At 41.5% G+C, this 18,525-nt stretch overlaps 1 protein-coding gene across 3 annotated transcripts in view; it reads right to left on the bottom strand.

Moving 5' to 3' along the window:
* The window catches only part of CDH20 (cadherin 20), a 221,863-nt gene that overhangs the window by 49,125 nt on the left and 154,213 nt on the right, over positions 1–18,525 (bottom strand). For all 3 annotated transcript variants that reach the window (XM_055297447.2, XM_055297437.2, XM_055297441.2), the window contains 3 exons: positions 11,794–12,190; positions 3,297–3,591; positions 2,265–2,384 (listed from right to left, as the gene is read on the bottom strand). In XM_055297447.2, the coding sequence (XP_055153422.1) occupies positions 2,265–2,384; positions 3,297–3,591; positions 11,794–12,039 (661 nt within the window). In that variant the 5' untranslated portion in view covers positions 12,040–12,190. The remainder of the gene's footprint in view (positions 1–2,264; positions 2,385–3,296; positions 3,592–11,793; positions 12,191–18,525) is intronic.

Here is an 18,525-nt window from a genome sequence, read left to right on the forward strand (position 1 = left end):
ATGAAAATTTTTATTCCAGCAGTAAGAGCTTAGAGGGCTGGTTTCTTCTGGCAACATTACTGAAAGTGAACAGGAGGTGGCAGCAATGTTTCTCTTACAGATCTGGGAAGTTGCAGTCCAAGGCGATTTCAGACAGCGCTGTCTCACCAAGGAAAACTGGGGGCTTTGGGTCCAGAAAACAAAGCCTCATATGTCTACAAATCTGTGAATTTAGATAATTCTCCCTCAGTTTCTTCAGCCCCTAGAGCCCTTGTAGTGTGAATGGCTCTTCTTTAGGTAACTCCTGCTTTTTCTTGCCTCCGCACTACCTGTAAGCAGGGTTGGAATTCTAATTGGATTTTCTTGTTGTTACATATTGTTCTGTTTTGTGATATTCTTCTGTTTACCTCTGTGCTTTACTTAACTCTGTGAGCTAGGACATGAAAGAAGCTTTGTGAGCTGTTTATTTTTACCATGCATAAGAGATGAACTTCCCCAGACAGCAAGCAGCAGATACGGTTTCATTTAAGAAGAGGGGCCTACACCACAATCCATTGAAATGTGTTGTGATCCTGCCAAGCCTGTACAGTAATGTTTTATCTCCCTTTTAACCCTTCAACTTAAAAAAGTTGACTTCTCTACACTCTAGGCAAAGATTAAAGGCTTATTTACTACAGCTTTACAACATGACGCTTGGCTAGATAGACCTTTTGCATGAAAATGGAAGGGATTGGGAATATTAATCCGTCCCCAGTTTACCCCTGTAATGTATATATTGCATTATACTAATAACATTCTCAAGTGGTATATGCAGCATTTTGTTTTTTAAAAGGCCCCCCCATCGGCACAGCAATAACTATCTGTTCATGTATTTTTGACCTTAACACTACAGATGCCCCCGGGAGCTGTCAAAATAATGTAAGACTCTTCTTAGGATATAAAGGACACATTACCCTCTACCTCCCTGTATTTTTCCTCCCTGTGGGCACCCTTCATCTCTTCATTCTCCCCCTTGCCCTTAGTAGAATTGTTAAGTTACTGTTTTATAGAAGTCTCTAACTGCAATCTTTTTTCTTTCCTCCTCCTAATTTATACTCCCTTCCTACTTTTATGATACAATTTTCTGAATGTCTGGTTTCCCTCAGGACTTCTGGGAAAAAAATTCGATCAGATTGCTAATAATAGAAATGTATTTTTTGTTTTTCAAATAAAGAGGTGACTTTGAGTGTTCACCATTAACTTTATTCTGTGGCTGTAAGTTTCTTTACTCAAGTTCCTTGTTAATTACTCCTAGGTCCCATGTTTAGCCTCATATAAAATGGTAGTAACAATACTTCCTATATCTTTTGCTAGTTTACAAGAGTATTGGGAAGCTAAAATATGGCAACGTTTATGAAAGTATTAATAAGAGGGGAAGCCTGGCACAAGTATAAGATAATAATGACATCACAATAACTTTACTAAGCTCAAACATATTAAATGAAATCTTTCATACATCCAAACATAAATTCTGTAGTCAAAGCTCTCGGGTAAGACAGAAATAAATAAGCAAACAAAACACCAAACTTTTGTTTGTCTTTTCTGCCACATTGCTCCTCGCCCATTCAGTTCTCTCTGATGTCCTCCCTGTGAGAGCTTCCCAATCAGGACCTGCCTTTTGGGGGCCACATCCCACATGGTCTGTCCTCCCTCATCAAAACCTGTCTGCCCCAGCAACCATTCATTTTGGACTTCTTCTCTGCTGAGTGCACAGTGGTTGGTTCAATAGAAAGAACATCAGACCACATGTCAAGAGACCTCTCTACACTAGATGAACTTTAGTAGCTCTCAATTTCCCAATTGCTTTAACTGTTAAGCAAATTGTGACGGACTGGATGATTCCCCCAAGGCTCTTTCCAGTTTCACAATCAATGCTTCTAGTTCTCTAATGACCCAGGTGAATGTGTCAATCCTCTTGGGTCTTCATGGGGCTATAAAAGACCTTAGTCCCTGGGAATAAATATAACCATAGGATTTTTTGAAGGCTAATGGGGAGCTATTTTGTGTGTGTGCGCAGAGGGGCTTTTTGCCTCTCCAATCAGACACTGCCCACTGTCTGTGCATAGTGCTGCTCTTACCCATCAGGGCAGTGCTAGTTTGCTCTCTTAATCCTAAAGCTAATAGCAGTCTTCTCTGGTTAATATACTCCCTGGAGAGTCCTTGAAAAGGAGAGTTGGGTCTGTCATAGCAGCAGTTATAAATGATCACGGAATAAACACCTCTAACTCGACGCTTGTATCAGATACCTGTTTTAGAGTCCACAGAAAAATATGGCTGGCCCTGAAGAATGCTGTACACCACCCGGGCACTGTTGCCGTAGGTCGGGTCATCTGCATCTGTGGCTGTCACTTGGATGACAGAGGTACCTGGGAAAGAGAAGAGGTAGAAACCTGTTCAAGTCTAATAGCTAAAGGCTGGATGCAATCCTGAACAGTCCATCTTAAAGTATTTGCAAATGTGTTTGCTTCATTGGGAGAGTCCGCTTTCTAGGTCAAGCTTCCATAACTCTTATCTTGTACCTGTTTAGTAGGGATGAGAGTTATTTGTGCTTTAAATTCTGAATGACTAAGAACATAGCCTTTGGGCTCTTTATTGCTTTTTTTTTTTTTTTTTTTTTTTTTTTTTTTTTTTTTTTAAAGATAGAGTCTCACTCTGTCTCCAGGCTGGAGTGCAGTGGCGTGATCTCAGCTGACTGAAATCTCCACCTCCCAGGTTCAAGTGATTCCCCTGCCTCAGCTTCCTAAATAGCTGGGACTACAGGTGCGCACCACCACACCAGGCTAATTTTTTTGGTATTTTAGTAGAGGCAGGGTATTTAGTAGACACGAGGTTTCACCATTTTGGCCAGGATCTCCTGACCTTGTGATCCATCTGCCTCGGCCTCCCAAAGTTCTGGGATTATAGGTGTGTGAGCCACCGTGCCCAGCCCTATTGCTCTTTTGATAATAACAAAACATTTCTCCCTTATGAAACAAATATTATTCAACCATTTATTATCTGTGTAGCTAATATTTTGTTTTTAAAGAATCAGAACTAAAAATCAATAATAGGCTTATTATTATTATTATTACTTGCTCTGGTTGATTCCAGTGTCTAAGTAGCTTCCTGCCCGCCAAAGGGCTTCGTCGTCATTTTTGGTTGCTTTATAATTTGTGAGCTGCTCTTCTCATGCTCTCCTGTTCTGAATATATGTGTATCTACGTGGGTGTGTGCATGTGCATATGTGTGTGTGTGTATAGGAGGTGCTGTCTGTGAAAATCAGCGAGTCACCACCTTACCCACTGGGGACATTTCTGGCACAGTGGCGACATAAGGTCCGTCCAGGAACTTGGGCTCATTGTCATTGATGTCTTGAATTTTGATGATGAACTCTGACTCTGGCTCCATGGGCCTGCCCGTCCGCCTGTCTAGGGCTTGAGCCCTTAAAGTATACTGGGCTCTTTCCTCTCGATCGAGCCTCTGAATGGCGTGGATGTCTCCAGTGGTGTCGTCAATGGTAAACACGATGCCAGCACCTTCTCCCGAGAGGATGTATTTGATGGATCCGTCTCCCCTGTCCATATCTGAATGAAGCTGGGAGAGGAAAGCATCTAATTCTCATCATGAATGTCAACAGGTGTTAGAAAACACATTGATTTTCAGTTTGTTACAAACTTATATCCTCCCTTTACATAAGGAGATTTTTCAAATGTTTAATAAGTTTGTCTACAGAGAACTAGTATGCATTGGATACAGTTGTATCAAGGAGTGGGTGTAGGTTGATGAATAAGTAAAATTTGCCATGTCCCATTCTGTATCCTGAACTTACCGTTATTTAAACAAAATTCTTCTCCCTGATAAGTATAGAAAACAGGAACTCTGGAAAGTGAAGATCCCCAATGTTAGAATAAGAACAAATTTAATAAGGAGGAATCCTGCCTTTCCATTTAAGAAAAATAAAAATAAAATAAAATGGATACGCCTAAACATGTTAAAATGAAGAAATTGCCGTAAGTTTTGGAGTATCACACAGTTTTATGACAATTCAAGTTGGCTGATAAGCTGATGAAAGTAGTTTATAAAAAGGTTAAGGGCACTGCAGTGAGAAAAGTGAATGACTTCTGTGGACTCTTCCTCCCATTCTGTGATCCTAGTTCTGTAGTTTCATTCAGTAGGACTGGGCTTGTGTTTCAGGTGTCAAATGGAATTAACTGCTGGTTATGATTCTTTACATCAGTGTGTGTCTCCTTTAGATGGGACTGGTTCTTGGGTTCATAACTGAGTCACTTAAATCTATATGTGGATGGTTGAGTTAGGGACATGCTTTTATCTGACCATGCAGCTATATTCGCTCTCAGAATCCTGTTTTTTTTTTTTTTTTGAAACAGAGTTTCGCCTTGTCACTCAGGCTGGAGTGCAGTGGCATGATTTTAGCTCACTGCAACCTCCACCTCCCAGGTTCAAGGGATTCTCCTGCCTTAGGCTCCCAAGTAGCTGGGATTACAGGCATGCACAACTATGCCTGGCTAGTTTTTATATTTTTAGTAGGGAGGGGGTTTCACCACGTTCGTCAGGCTGGTCTTGAACTCCTGACCTCAGGTGAGCTACCTGCCTCGGCCTCCCAAAGTGCTGGGATTATAGGTGTGGGCCACCATGCCCAGCCAGAATACTTTTAGTAACTCTCAAAAGTTGAGTCCAGGAGTATTATATTTTTAAAATCTCAGGTTTATAAACGTATTTCTGCATCTATAAGATCTAATTAATTGCAGATAGTATGTATGGGTGGCAAGAACCCTGTAATTTTGAACAACCCTATAGGTATTGGTCTCTTTCTAAAGGTGGTAACAAAACAATTAGTTAAATTTAGTCAGCCACTCCTGTTGTTGCCCGGGTTGTTAGCACTTTGCATAGTCCAGGGTGAAGTTCGTGAGATTAGTTGATAAAACAGCCAGCATTAGGCTTGGGGCAGGGAGGCCAATATATCTGGCCTGAACACTGTCTAGGCCAGTTATAAATTCAGGGCCCTTGATGAGTTGTTTTATGTTTATAACCATTAATTTCCTTATAAATGTGAGGACAGCACTAATACTTACTCTGAAGGGTCACTGGGATCATTAGAGATTAATGCATGTGAGGCACCCAGCACAGTGCTTTTCGCGTCATAGGAAGGCCATAAATGGGCCAACCATGATACACGTGCATAGAGAAAAGGGTATTAGCACACTCAGCTCTTCTTTGCTCCCTACAGACCTCCAGGAGGGTGGCAGAGAGGCAAAACAACCTGTTGGCTTTTTTGTTATGCACAGTCTCATGGTAAAAGCTGCAGAAGGCCGCCTGAAGCATGGCTGAGACAGTGTTACTCTGAGGATTAAATGGCATGAACACCAATAAAACACCTGCAAATGCATCCACAGCAGCCTCGGACAGGGATGGGTTTGGAGGTGGTGGCTGGCTTTAAGCTGATCTCAGATTGACTCACGGCCAAATCATGCAGGCAACGGTTTTGCTGCCTAGAGGAACTCAGCTGTGTCTTATCTAGAAAAGGGAACTAAGGGAATAAAATTGACCGAAAAAATAGTTGTGGACTTTTTTCTACTTATTTAGAATATGAAGTTCTCACATTTCCTCATTTCGTATACAGTATTTTCTTGTTTCTTTCTTTTTTTTTTTTTTTACAATCCAAATCTATTTATGCAGTTAAAAAAGTAGAGGTGCCCAACTCTTGTTATATAGAATAGAAAGCCATTTCATTTGGACCTGTTTACAAACAAATGAAAATCTATTCCATTTTGACCTGTGTTCTCAGGCAGAGGAGCAGAAGTGTGGGGAGAACAAGGATTTCAGAAGGTGTTTTAAATTAAAAACATGTATACGTATGCATATAGGTGTATGTTTACATATATAACAGTGTATGTATGTAATTTTATGGCATGTGGCATAGGACTTTTAATGAAATTGGTTTAATTTAGGGCACTGCTGATTATGTAGGGAAGGAAAAACAGAAGCTGACAGAAAGGCCACCCCAGGACTGTTCCGAGGTGCTCTGTTTATCAGATAAAACTGTTTGTTCTGTGATCCTTGAAATATTCAGCACACCTGTGATCCCGGCAGGTCGCAGGTGAGCGCGCTTTAAGCACTTTAAGAAACGATGGCGATGGCGGCAGAGCTCACCGCAGGGCGCCCCTGACTCCTGGGAGCTGGCTGATGCCCTGGAGTCTGGGCTGAGGCTTGGGTGTGAGGCCTTCGCTTTCCGTGTGACCTTCATCTTGATGTGGGCCTGACGTCTTGTAAGTGCGCAATGAAACTGTATTGGAAGAAGGGTCTGGGGGAGGGCAAAAGTTCCATATGGATGGTGTTAGCCCTGGTTAACAGAGCTAGGAGCAGCTTTCCAGGAGGTTTGGAGCACTGGTCTGCATGTGCAAGTGTGCACATGAGCAGGGGAAGAGGGGGAGAGGAAGGGAGGAGGGGAGAGAAAGGAGGGAAGGGAGAGGGACGGAGAGGAAGGAAGAGGGGGGGAGAAAGGGGTACAAGGGAAAGGGAGGGAGAGGGATAGAGGAGAGAGAGGAAGGGAGGAGAGAGGGGGGAGAAGAAGGGAGGAGGGGAGAGGGAAGAAGGCGGGGGAAGGGAAAAGGAGTGGGGAGGGGGTAGAGAACACCCCCGGGGAAGCAGGAAGTGTCTCAGCTTTGAAGCATGTCAGGATCTACTTACACAGAGGTGGTTTCTGAGGCCCATAAGCCTATCAGTTCGAGGTCCAGTCAGGGAACAAAACTCACACCTGGTTTCAGCAGGGAGAATTTGGAGTGGAGGGCTGAAAGGTCAGAAGGAAGCCCCAAGGCATCAGAGAGAGAGAGCGCAACTCCGGGAAAAACAGCCAGTGCCCCTCTGGCTGGGGCAACACAGGAGGGAGATGGGGATTCTGGCATCTGCAGGTTTGGAGGGAAGCCCCTTGAGGCTGGGCCTGAGACCCCTGAGGAAGGAGTGCTGCTTCTTGTGCTGGGGCCTCAGGAGCTTCGAGGAGGTGCCCCTGTTCCCTGGGACTCAGACCTCTTAGAAGTAGGTGTGATGAGGAGCAAGTCAGTCCTCCCTCCTCCTGCCTCCTGGGCTCCCTCTATTACCTTCTTCCGGCAGGCAGAACCTACCTGGGAGAGGAGCTGGTTGGAAGAGGAGAGATTATGGCTTGGAAAGTTTCAGCCCAGCACCCAAAGCAGAGTATGGAAAGGTGAGCATGGGGCTGAGAGACACCAGCTTAATAACCCGTGCAGCCATGCACATTTAATATTCCACTTTACCAGCCGTAGAATACACATTTGGTTTCAAAAATGGCAAAGAGCAGACATTAACAGCTTTTCTCCAAGTCACTCAGCAAATTGGCAGTGTAATAAAAATGTGTTTTATATTTACCCATATTTAATTCAACTAACACTGACTGTGCACCAGCTATTTGGAGGAAGGTAAGAAGCTTCCGAACAGAGTCAGCAGCACAGTTACGTACATCTTGGGAAAATATTTTTTTTCTTCCTAAAAATATATTTTAGGCAGAATAAGACAAGTGAATGTCTCACTTATCCTAATCATTCTTTAGTTTTTAAGATCTTCAGCCAAAGGAGTAGTGAGTGATGGGAAGTGCAAGCAGGTTCTGAAGAATCTTAGCTGATATAGGATTTCAAAAACAAGAATGATGTTCACTCCTTTTGTCAACTTTCAGAGTGCCTTGAATAATTTTGAGAATGCAGTGAGTGCTTACAGTTTGTGGTTCGGCAGCTTCCATGTAGTTGTTAACCTCGGCATGATTTGGACCCACAGATTCGTGCACAAGCACAAGCTCTCAGCATCCCTCTCTTTGCATATGTCAATATAATCTAGCTTTAACTTGACACCGCCTTGTCCCTGGAAATCCCAGTGTGGATTTTATAAGGCCATACCAATTACAGCTGATAATTGTTGCCATACTCCTTTCTGAAATAAGCAAATACTCTGGCAAGCTCTCTAAACAGACATCTTCCGGAGCTCAAGGTGACAAGCAGAATGCCCCTGGGTAAAGAGAATGAAAGTGGATGAATTCCCTTTCAAAAGAAAGTAAAGGGGAAAAGTGAATATATAATTATCTTCTTCATGTAGAGGTAACACACCTAATGCAGGGTAAAAATCTTCACTTGGTTGCTGGTGTGAGGATTGGATCAGATGACCGTTGAGATGCATGGGTGTCTTGTATCTTGGTTGGGGTGATTTGGAAAGGGCGAGCACTAATTGTGAGTATGCAAGGGTGCTACACAGCTAAGAACTACCCAGCGTCAGAGATTCCTGATCCCACCTAAACACCAGTGACTCCTGTGTGTGTCCTCCGGGCTTAGTCTAAAGCCACTGACCATAGACAAGGCAATGTAAATGAAAGCCGGGGCTTTGAGGTAGGAGCGATGTGTATTTCAGTCTGGGCTTCCCTGCTACCTTCGGTGTAACTTTGGGCAATGAACATCAATAACCTCTCTGAGCCTAGTTCCCTGTGTTAGTTATACTCACCTCACAGCATTGTTATGATGATTAAATGATCTGCTTTGATGTGATTGTGACCGATACATAGTACTGTGGTAGTCCAATAAAACATTAGCTACACTTTTCTTCTGCACTCTTTGTGTGTGGCCAGTTCTGTGCCAAGTACTCAGCGTCAGGGAGGTGTAGACAAAGTTGGAGAGTGGTGTCTCAATTTCTACCCTTGGGAGGAGGGAAGAGAGCCCTAAATTGTATGTGCACATAAGTAATTACTGAAAATTGCTGAATGCAAACATACTCTTTTCTTGAACTTAGCAGTGGCCATGTATGTCTATTTGGAAGAAATGTTATATAGATATGGAGAAGCTAGAAGTCTTTGGAATTCTGAGTAGATACAAGATATGTTCATGATAGAATTGTCTGATTTTAAGCTAAAACTTTGAGGAATTTGAATGTGGCCTGATGAGTGGAAGTCAGGGCCTGTCCTGGGCAGGGCAGCAGCGTGGGCACACATGTGGGGTCAGGGACAAACGTGGTATGTGTGGCAGAACCAGTTAAGGAGGTCCAGCTTGATTGGGATGAGGACCTGATTTGAGAAATTGTGCAAGAGGGCTGAGTGAGGGAGGAGGAAGTCCTTGAACTGTATGCTAGGAGCTCTGATAGCATTCAAAAGCACTGTAGTGCTTTCTTAATCAGAGGAGCAACATGATGGAAAGGGTGCTTCAGGGAGAGGAATGCGCTGAGCATCCTGGAGGAGGGATGGGAAGAGTCTCTCCACAGGGAGACAGGCAGCACCGGTGTAGTTAATCTAATCAGGGAGAACAAAGGATCATGGTCATGACAGAGCCTAGAGAGGAGGAGATGCATCCGAGAGAAACTGGCACAGAAATATTGGCAGATACGGGGACCGATTGCACGTGAAGGTAAAAGGAGATAAGGAAAGGAGAAGTCAATGAAAACTCACGGGTTTTGAGGCCAAGGGATTTGCAACTGCATTAGGTATTACTGAGCTGTTGAGTTCCCATAATGAACTCCTTAAATGCTGTTACTATTACCACTATTAATACTATTGCTACTATAGTACTGTTTACTACTACAGGTTAAGGATAATGAAAGTTTTACTCTGGATTGAGTACTGTGCAAAGTGCTTTACATGCATTAGCTTATTTAATCCTTACTACACAGTGAGACATTCGTTTATTAAATATCATCTTGAGCACCTTCTATAAGATGAATGCTGTGTTAGGCCTTGGGGATAAAATGAGAGCAATGTTCTTGCTTTCATTGAGCTTCTAGTTTTAGTCAGAGGCTTCAGACAATAAACATGTAAATAAAAAATATGGTGGTTGTGATTAGGGCTGTGAAAGAGAGTCTAACAGAAGGGCTTGCCTTAGAGAGTGGTCAAGGAAGGCATGAGAGAAGCCAGGGGAAGGGCATTTCATTATGGGGGAGCAGTAAAGGCAGTGATTGACAGGCTGCAGGAACTGTTGAAGGTCATACCACTGCAACGCGAGAATGAGGGAGAGAGTAGCATGGGCCATGGGTGGATGCCAGGAGGCAGGCTGATCCAGAAAGGGATGGTCTTGTAAGCTGTGTGGAGGTGTCTGGAGGATTCAATGCACAGTGGGAAAACATTGAAGAGACGTAAGTAGAGGAGTGACATGATCGGACTTAAATTTTAAAAAGACCATGGTGGAGAACAGATTGGAGGGAGGTGCAGGTGGACATGAGGAGACTGGTTGGGAGGCTAGGTACTTGCCCAGGTGACAGATGATGGTGGAAGCAGGGATAAGAGAAATTCAGGATTTGGGGTTGATTCTGGCATAAGACTAGCAGAATTTGCAGAGGGGGAGAATGTGTGGGCAGGGGAAAGGGAGGAATGATCCCCAGTTCTCTGGTTTTAGGAAATGGGTGATGGGTGGGTGATGGGGCAGACTACGTTTGGGAGAAAACAAGAGTTTCTTACTGGACATACTACATTGGAAAGGCCTATGAGTAGAAGATGTGGAGATGTCGCATATGCAGTAGGATTTATAACCCGAAGTGGTCTAAGCCAGAGATAGAAGTTTTGCATTCATTGGCATAGACATGGCATTCAAAACTGCAGAGGTGGTGAGTCCACCCAGGGAATGAGTGTGTGGAGAAGAGGCTAGGGCAAAGCTGACAAGCTCACCAAAAAATGGGGTCAGGTGGAAGGAGAGGACCCACAAACACAGATGAGAAAAAAAGAAGGAAAAACGGGATTGTGAAGGTCATGGCACAGATAGGACAATGAGTCAAGGAGAGACAGGTCAGCAGTGTCTGAGGTTGTGACTAGGAGGTGTGATTGGGCAGTAGGGAGGTCTTGAGAAGCAATGAAAACACAGCTTTGGGTCAGTGGTAGGGACCAAAGCCAGATACCTGGGTTAAGAAGTGAGCGGACACTGGGGAAAGAACTTGGGTAGACAACACTTGAGAAGGAGCAGTTCTCTCATCCTCCTCATTCGACTTTGAGGAAGCCGAGATGAGCAGGGCTTGGTGACCTGTCCAAAGTCCCTCTAGAAATAATTGGCAGGGCTGGGCTTTGAACCCACCTGTGTTTGAATCTGAAACCCATGCTCCCAGCCTCTGTGCTAAACAAGCGTTTAAGTTACCATTTGAATGAATTATTTATTTTCTAATTAATTCCTTGTCTCCCATTCTCTCTCACTTGGTTGCTTTCACCAAATGATCTGTAATTAACACCCTAATAAACACAGGAAAAATCCAGGATTAAAGATGAAATAATGATAGATTAAATCAAGAGAATTCAAATATAACATTTATAAATATATTTATTGTCTCCAACTATCCTGAAGCACATGCTAAGATCTTCTGAAATGAAAAATGTTTTTTTTTTTTTCATTAAATTTGCACCTCAGGCGATACCTCTGGAAATGCTCTGGAAAAAACCCACAAAAACACAAAGCAAAAAACTCTGTACTCTTCTTGTGTTTCCAAGTTTCCCTCTCCCCCATTCTGTCATTCCCAGACAGCTGCTGCTGCCTCTTTTAGGACTTGAATAGCTCTCGCAGGGTCTGAGCCTTTTCCTCCAAATCCCAGTTCCCAGTTTTTCCCATTCATAACAGAGACATGGACAAGGAAATAAATCTTTCCTTTCAGGCTGGTATCTGACAAAGCAGAAGTTACATTTCAGCTAGGTGTCACGTAACGTACCACTTGTTCTAGTTTTTCTCAGGCCTCAGATAAAGGCTAGGTCAACTTTGATACTCAATTCATATTCAATTTCAATATGCAATACCCGGGTCATTTCTACTTGGCATTTCTTACCTTGCCGACATACAAAGGGTCGGTCCCAGTGTACTCTTCCAGAACGAAAAACTGGTTCCAAACCCAGCTCCTCTTGGTCCGCTGATGTGACTGTGGCTTGTCTGACAGGAGTGCTTCTAATTCACCTTGTGGTGTTGGGGTATCCGAGAGAACGGTGGTCGTAAGGTCCATCAGTCCCCAGAAGTACAAGGACATGCCAAGTCCAAGCCAGTTCTTTGCATTGCTCATTCTACCAGAAGTCCACATGGGATTGCCAGGTTTTCAGAAAGTGAAGGAGAATGATAAGCAACTGGAACTTGAGTATTTTCCAAATTTAAAAAAATACACAGTTTTTATTGGACACTTATGTTTCCCAAATGAGATCCCGTTTCAAGTCAATCTGCTTGAAGTTGACTTCCTGTCAAGTTAAGGAAAACACAGTGTGATGATGTCAAATTCTCTCCTGCAGGCAGGTTGCAAGGTTTCAAGAAATGTCAGTAAATATTCAACTTTCTACTCAATGAGTTAAAAAGTCATAACAGGTTATTGCTTTAGAAATGTTGGAGTAATAAATACTATTTTGATAATAAGACAACACATCTTGCTATAATCAATCCCAAACCTTTGGATATAGATTTGGTGGGAATAAAAGTGATGAATAAATTTCTTACTGGTAACTTAGCTGGAGGGTTATACTGTATTATTGATTGGTTTGAATTAATAGTGTGCTCTTTGAAATATTTATGATCAGACAGGCTCTTAAACTCTTAAAAGCAGCATTCATTTACAAAATTTACAGCTAATAACTAATATTTCCATTAGCCCAACTGCTTTTCTTTGCTTATTAAATAAAAAGGAAAATCCAACTACCTTTTTTTTTTTTTTTGGTCACCCACAATGATCTCGTGCCTACTGCTGTTATTGATAATGCTAGAAATCTTGGACTTCATTTATAAGCAGCCATGGATCACTTCTGACTTTAATCATTTTCTGAGCTCATAGTGGATTTCAAGTTTCACACTCTACTGTTTTGGCTCTGAAGCACTGATAGGGGCTGCTAATGTGACCTTTCTAGGATTTAAATGGTCAGTTAATCATTATATCCTTCACAGCAGACTTTAAAGTGCTATTAGTCACATGCCTATGGGAGCAAGCTAAGAGAATCTAGTCAACAAATTTCCTTTCTTGACCTGAAGGACTCATTTAGGCAAAGGGACTTCTACCCTGGGGACACATCTTTATCAGTCAAACTTCTTTTGTTGCTATGCAGTCACATTTAGCTGGTGACCTCACTCCTGGGCTATGGCCTCATTAATCTTTTCTTCCCTTACTTGGCTTGGTTTAATGAGATGGCATAACACTCAACCTGTCAAAACAACCAAAATGTCTTCCATCGGCTTAATATTTTCACTGTTAATTTGAAGAACTGCTGTCATCTGAGAACAAATGTGTGTATTTGGAGATTGCAGCTCTGTGCAACTAAATAACACTTCATTTCTACAAGTGGTTTGAAGTGAATGCATTGATGCTAATTCAATTACTACCTTCCACCTGTCATCATCAGAACTGGTTTCAGCTTCCTCTCAAATACTCATGATTGAAATGTACAAAAGAAATTTTAAAATATTTTATACTTATTTAATACAATATGCCATTTCATTTCTGTATAAGAAATCATTTTAATGAGAAATGATAAAGTAGCTGAGGAGACTATAGAATTTTTGTAGCAGAATGGGAGGCTGTGCCTCTTACAAGCTGCAGCTCTGAAGGCAGATTGATTGTTAAGTTAAAGCAAGCCAGGTGCACCTCATTGAGGGCAATGGGTTTGCTAATAAAGAACAATGGTGCTGCTAGCAGGTGGGTTACCAAATATTAGCTGTTCTCTCTCTCTTTGGACTGGTGGACATCTTCCCTTAGGGAACAGAGAAGCCCAGTTCATGTTTCTCTGATCCCTGTCTACAGGGAGATGTTCAGGAAGAAGGAATTTAACCCAGAAAACGAATTGATGACAAAGATTAGTGAGAAATAGCTGTTCTGTTTTAGGGACCTAGAAGGCAGACTAAAGGGCATTGCCAAAAAAAAAAAAAAAAAAAAAAAAACAAAGCCACTGCCAGAATACTGTGATTAGTAAACCATAAAAGCAATATTCTGTATATTGTAAGACACAACGTATCTATAATTCCTCAAAGTGCATTAGACTAAGAGACAGTTTGGTTACTGGTTCTATCTTCATTACCTCTGACTTATTTAGTTGTTTGAATTTCAGTTTCCTCATCTATTAAGCGGGGACAATAATTCTCCCACCTACCTCACTGGACCATCACAAGAGTCTGATGGGATCATGCAGGCAAAAAAGTGCCCTGTAAATGACTAAGGTGCCAACTGACATTTGAACAGTCAGATAAAGTACCTGGGTCATATGTAAAAATCATGGAGCTAAGCCAGAAATATATATTTTATGGGCACCTTTGGGGCCAGAATTCTGAAAGGGCTTATAATATAGATCTGTTATTTTTCAGATGTCTACATCTGTGATAAGTACCGTCTGGTAGCAGATTCTGGCTCAGTCTAATTCTGTAATAACCAAACACTGGGGTTCCATCTGAGGAGATTTAATGAAGGGCTAGCTATTAGAAAACTCTTCAATAGTAGAGAAAATTATTTTGTGGATTGCATTGATTAAAGCTAGAACTCACTATACATATATACATACATACATACATATATATATGTATTCTGTTTAGTGTATTCCCTTTAATGTCTTTGTTTGTTACCTATATTTTGCCTAAGCACACGTCTGTGATTTTCTCTGGCTAGTTTAGCAACTTGCTTTGAATGTAAGAGTGACTGTGCATGCATGTGTGGTATGTGCAGATGTCTCCTCTCCTGCTTCCACTGGCTACATTTTATGTACAGAATGAGATTTGAGGAATTTTCAGTAATGTCTTTTATATTCCCATTTCTAACAAACTAGGCATGTGTTCCTCCCAATTAAAACCCCCTATCCCCCTACCCGAGGCATGATCTGAACAGCTCAAGGAGAAAAGCCTTCTTTGAAATCTGTGATGAATATTTTGTAGGCGGTCAGGTTGCCTCTGTTTTCATCTCCCCCTCTTTTCTACTTTGGCCTCCTACACACTAGTGCAAATTCTTATTTTCCTCCCCTCCACTGAACACGTACAAAGGTGGCTTTGGGATCTTGACCTGGGGAGCCCTTGGTGATTCTGTGAAAGCTGATGGTACCTTTACACACCCCAAATCACAAAGACTGCAGTGTCGTACCAACTCTTTCTGTCTTACATAACTTGATAGCAACAGTTGGTGCAAAGCACTTTATTTCTACTTCCTCAGGGATGAATGCCTGAAAAAGACGCTCTGCCTAACTTTCTAGAAGGTAAAAGCTGGGTTATACAATAGTTGCATTATTCGTTTCACAATTAGAGGTGTTTTTTACAAAACAGTTCTATCAGAAATACTAATCAGTTTGCATTTATTATAAATGAGGTGGTTCTCATATTTATGTTTTTTCCCTAGAGGATATGAATAGCAATAATGTGTTTGGGGTGGGCTAATTGCTGTTGTTCTTATAAAAGAAGATACTGATACATGTGTATTTGTATTTATGGATCTGCTTTGGAAGACTACATATGCCACATGAAGAATACATTAGTGGAAATTGACTTCTGTGTTAAATGAGTCTTTTAAAAGTTTCCCCCTCATCCTCCCTAAAGAAAGAAAACAGCTTGGTAATGAACACAGTAGGAAGAAATTAAAGTTGTACATAAAGTGTGCTCTCAGTGAATTGTTTATTTTGTTACTTAAATTCGTTGTGATATTTAAAATGTAGTGGGAAGGGATGGTTACTGCTTTCTCTTTGAAATGAACTGGGCTTTTATGGTCTTGCTCTGATTTCTTTCCTCATTATTCCAGTTTTCCAGAGCTTTTCTTGGTTAATGGAAGTACTACTTAGCAAAGCTCAAATGACATCTCTATAGAAGCAGTCAGTCCACTCTGTTTGTGACTCCATATAAGAAGATAGGGTGTTTTAAGTGTGGCCTAATGCCTTTAAGAGAGGTAAATGCAGACAGTGGTGTCATGGTTTTAAGAGCTAAACTTCTTAAGCTATCACTTTTGCTTATAGAAAGAGCCTCAAAAATGCACTTAAAAGAGAGACTTTATGGAGATCTTACATAGTACAATGAAACATGACAGTGTACCATAAGGTGCATCAACATTAAATCAGAACGCAACTTAATGTCATAATGCTATTCCACCTCCCAATCAAGGTTCTCTCTTGAGAAATAGCAACAAACCAATTTTACTTAGGAGTTAAAATCCTTTTGTGTAGAGTATAAAACCCCAGAGAATGACACAGGTGGTCACCTGTATAAATTGGAGTAAAAAATTGTTCGTGTATTTCAATATGTATGCTTCACAAACAACAATATTCCCATTGCAGAATCCCATAAAGAAAATAGTTTGAGTTCTTCTGTAAATAAACTTTCAACATTTCTGGATTTGTTTGTGTATGTTTGTGCTACTGACCAAAGTCCATCACTAGGGATCTGTCTTGGACAGGGTGGATAGTATGGTTTTATATGCTGAAAGGGGGCACAGTTCTCTGACTGGAAGTTGTTTTCATTTACTAAGTTTTTATTTCTTCTGTACTCTATACAGAAGGATTTTAACTCCTAAGTAAAATGGGTTTGTTTGTTTATTTATTTATTTATTTATTTATTTATTTTTTTTGAGACAGAGTCTCACTCTGTCACCCAGGCTGGAGTGCAGTGTACCAGTCTCGGCTCATGGCAAGCTCCGCCTCCCAGGTTCACGCCATTCTCCTGCCTCAGCCTCCTGTGTATCTGGGACTACAGGTACCCGACACCACGCCCGGCTAATGTTTTGTATTTTTAGTAGAGATGGGGTTTCACCGTGTTAGCCAGGATGGTCTCGATCTTCTGACCTCGTAATCCACCCACCTTGGCCTCCCAAAGTGCTGGGATTACAGGCATGAGCCACTGTGCCCGGCCAAAATGGTTTTTTTTTCTATTTCTCGAGAGAGAACCTTGATTGGGAGGTGGAATAGCACTATGACATTGAGCTATATTCTGATTTAAAGTTGATGCACCTTATGACACACTGTCATGTTTTGTTGTAATATCTAAGATCTCCATAAAGTCTCTCTTCTAAGTGCATTTTTGAGGCTCTTTCTGTAAGTAAAAGTGACAGCTTAATTTTCATTTACTACAGAGGTTCTATCCATCACAGTTTCTTCTGGGACAGTCATTAGGTGAGTGGAAGCTCCATGGCTCTTTTGTGGTCGTCAACTCACCAGCCCACCCAAAGCCACCAACTCCCAACAGGGCCAGAAGAGGTAGTCCAGGTACTAGATTTGCTGAATTTTGAGTTGTACTGTCACCTCCACTCCCCTACCTAACCCTCACTTGCTTCACCACACCCCTCCTCCCAACTTAACATTTCTGAAATGAGATATATCTTAAAAATCAATGTTTACGCATTTAATGTTCTCATAGTAGGCTTCCCTCACTCCTCAGAGAAGCTGTTAATACATTGATGTTGTGTGCAGAATTGAGGAATTACAGTATTACCTTTTTAAGAAATTGAACGGAAGAAGAAAAAGAATACTTAATTTCCACGGAGATTTCTTAGAAAAGATGGTCACCACTCTTGCTTATTCTAATTCTCATTATTTATCTATGAATTTCTTCTCCACCAAGTTCCTCAAAAATGGTGGCACTCCTGAGCCTAAAGGTTCAGCTGTTATCGTGTTCACTCAGGCCATTGTCAGTTCTCTGAAATCTTCTCTTTCCCACCACTCCTATTTATTTTCCCTCTGTTTCCCACCACCCAACCAGTTTCTGCGAGAGTGCTGTTTTCTAAATGAAACTGGGAGCTCATAAATGGAACTATGGGGTGGATGTGGGTGAGGGGAAGGTATACAGTAGCTTAATTGAAGTTTAGGAACAATATCTAGTTTTGTATAATGGTAGGGATGTGTGTGTGGAGTAGAGCAAAAAACAATTGATAGAAAGCTTGAATTATATAATTAAGAGCCCTGGCTTTGAAAAACTTGGTCAGTCCCATAATAAAACTTGCCGTATGTTACCTGTATACATGCTGACCCTCTAGCTATGAATTCCCTAGCTTGGGTCATAAATAAAGGCATTTTCACTTTAGAAATCCTTGCTCTAGAGTTCATGCCCAATTCCTCTGTGCTTTTCATTCTTGTTATAATCAATTTTTGCAGTCCAGGGTGCCCTGTCTTTTTTTCCGTATCCGCCAAGGCTGGCGAATAGATTCTTACTGATCCTTTCACCCATACTTAGTATCTAGTAAATGTTTTAATCTTCAAGGAGTCGGGAAGTTTTTGACCTACTTTACCCTTCTTCCAGTTTTCACTTTTAATCAAGCTAATGAAACTACAGCCCAGTCTATGGGCAATTTCTCTGACTACAGTTAGACAAGAATGATCAATTTCGATTTCTGAGACTTGTTCCACATGCCTACTAATTTCTCGTTTTATGTGACATTTATAATTGCATTAAATCTGTGCTCGTTCTTTATAAAAAGCATGTATTTAAAATGAAATTATGTGGCTAACACTCTTCTTTGATAAGAAGTTGCAAGTAATTGCTACTCAGTGTTTTCTCTTATGACTTTGCCTTTGTACAGCATTTTAGGAAGTTAGGAAAATCCTGTAGTTTTCCCTGGACCCGTAAAAAATAATTCACA

The sequence above is a fragment of the Symphalangus syndactylus genome, chromosome 1, assembly GCF_028878055.3.
Source record: "Symphalangus syndactylus isolate Jambi chromosome 1, NHGRI_mSymSyn1-v2.1_pri, whole genome shotgun sequence".
NCBI classification, from domain to species: Eukaryota; Metazoa; Chordata; class Mammalia; order Primates; family Hylobatidae; genus Symphalangus; species Symphalangus syndactylus.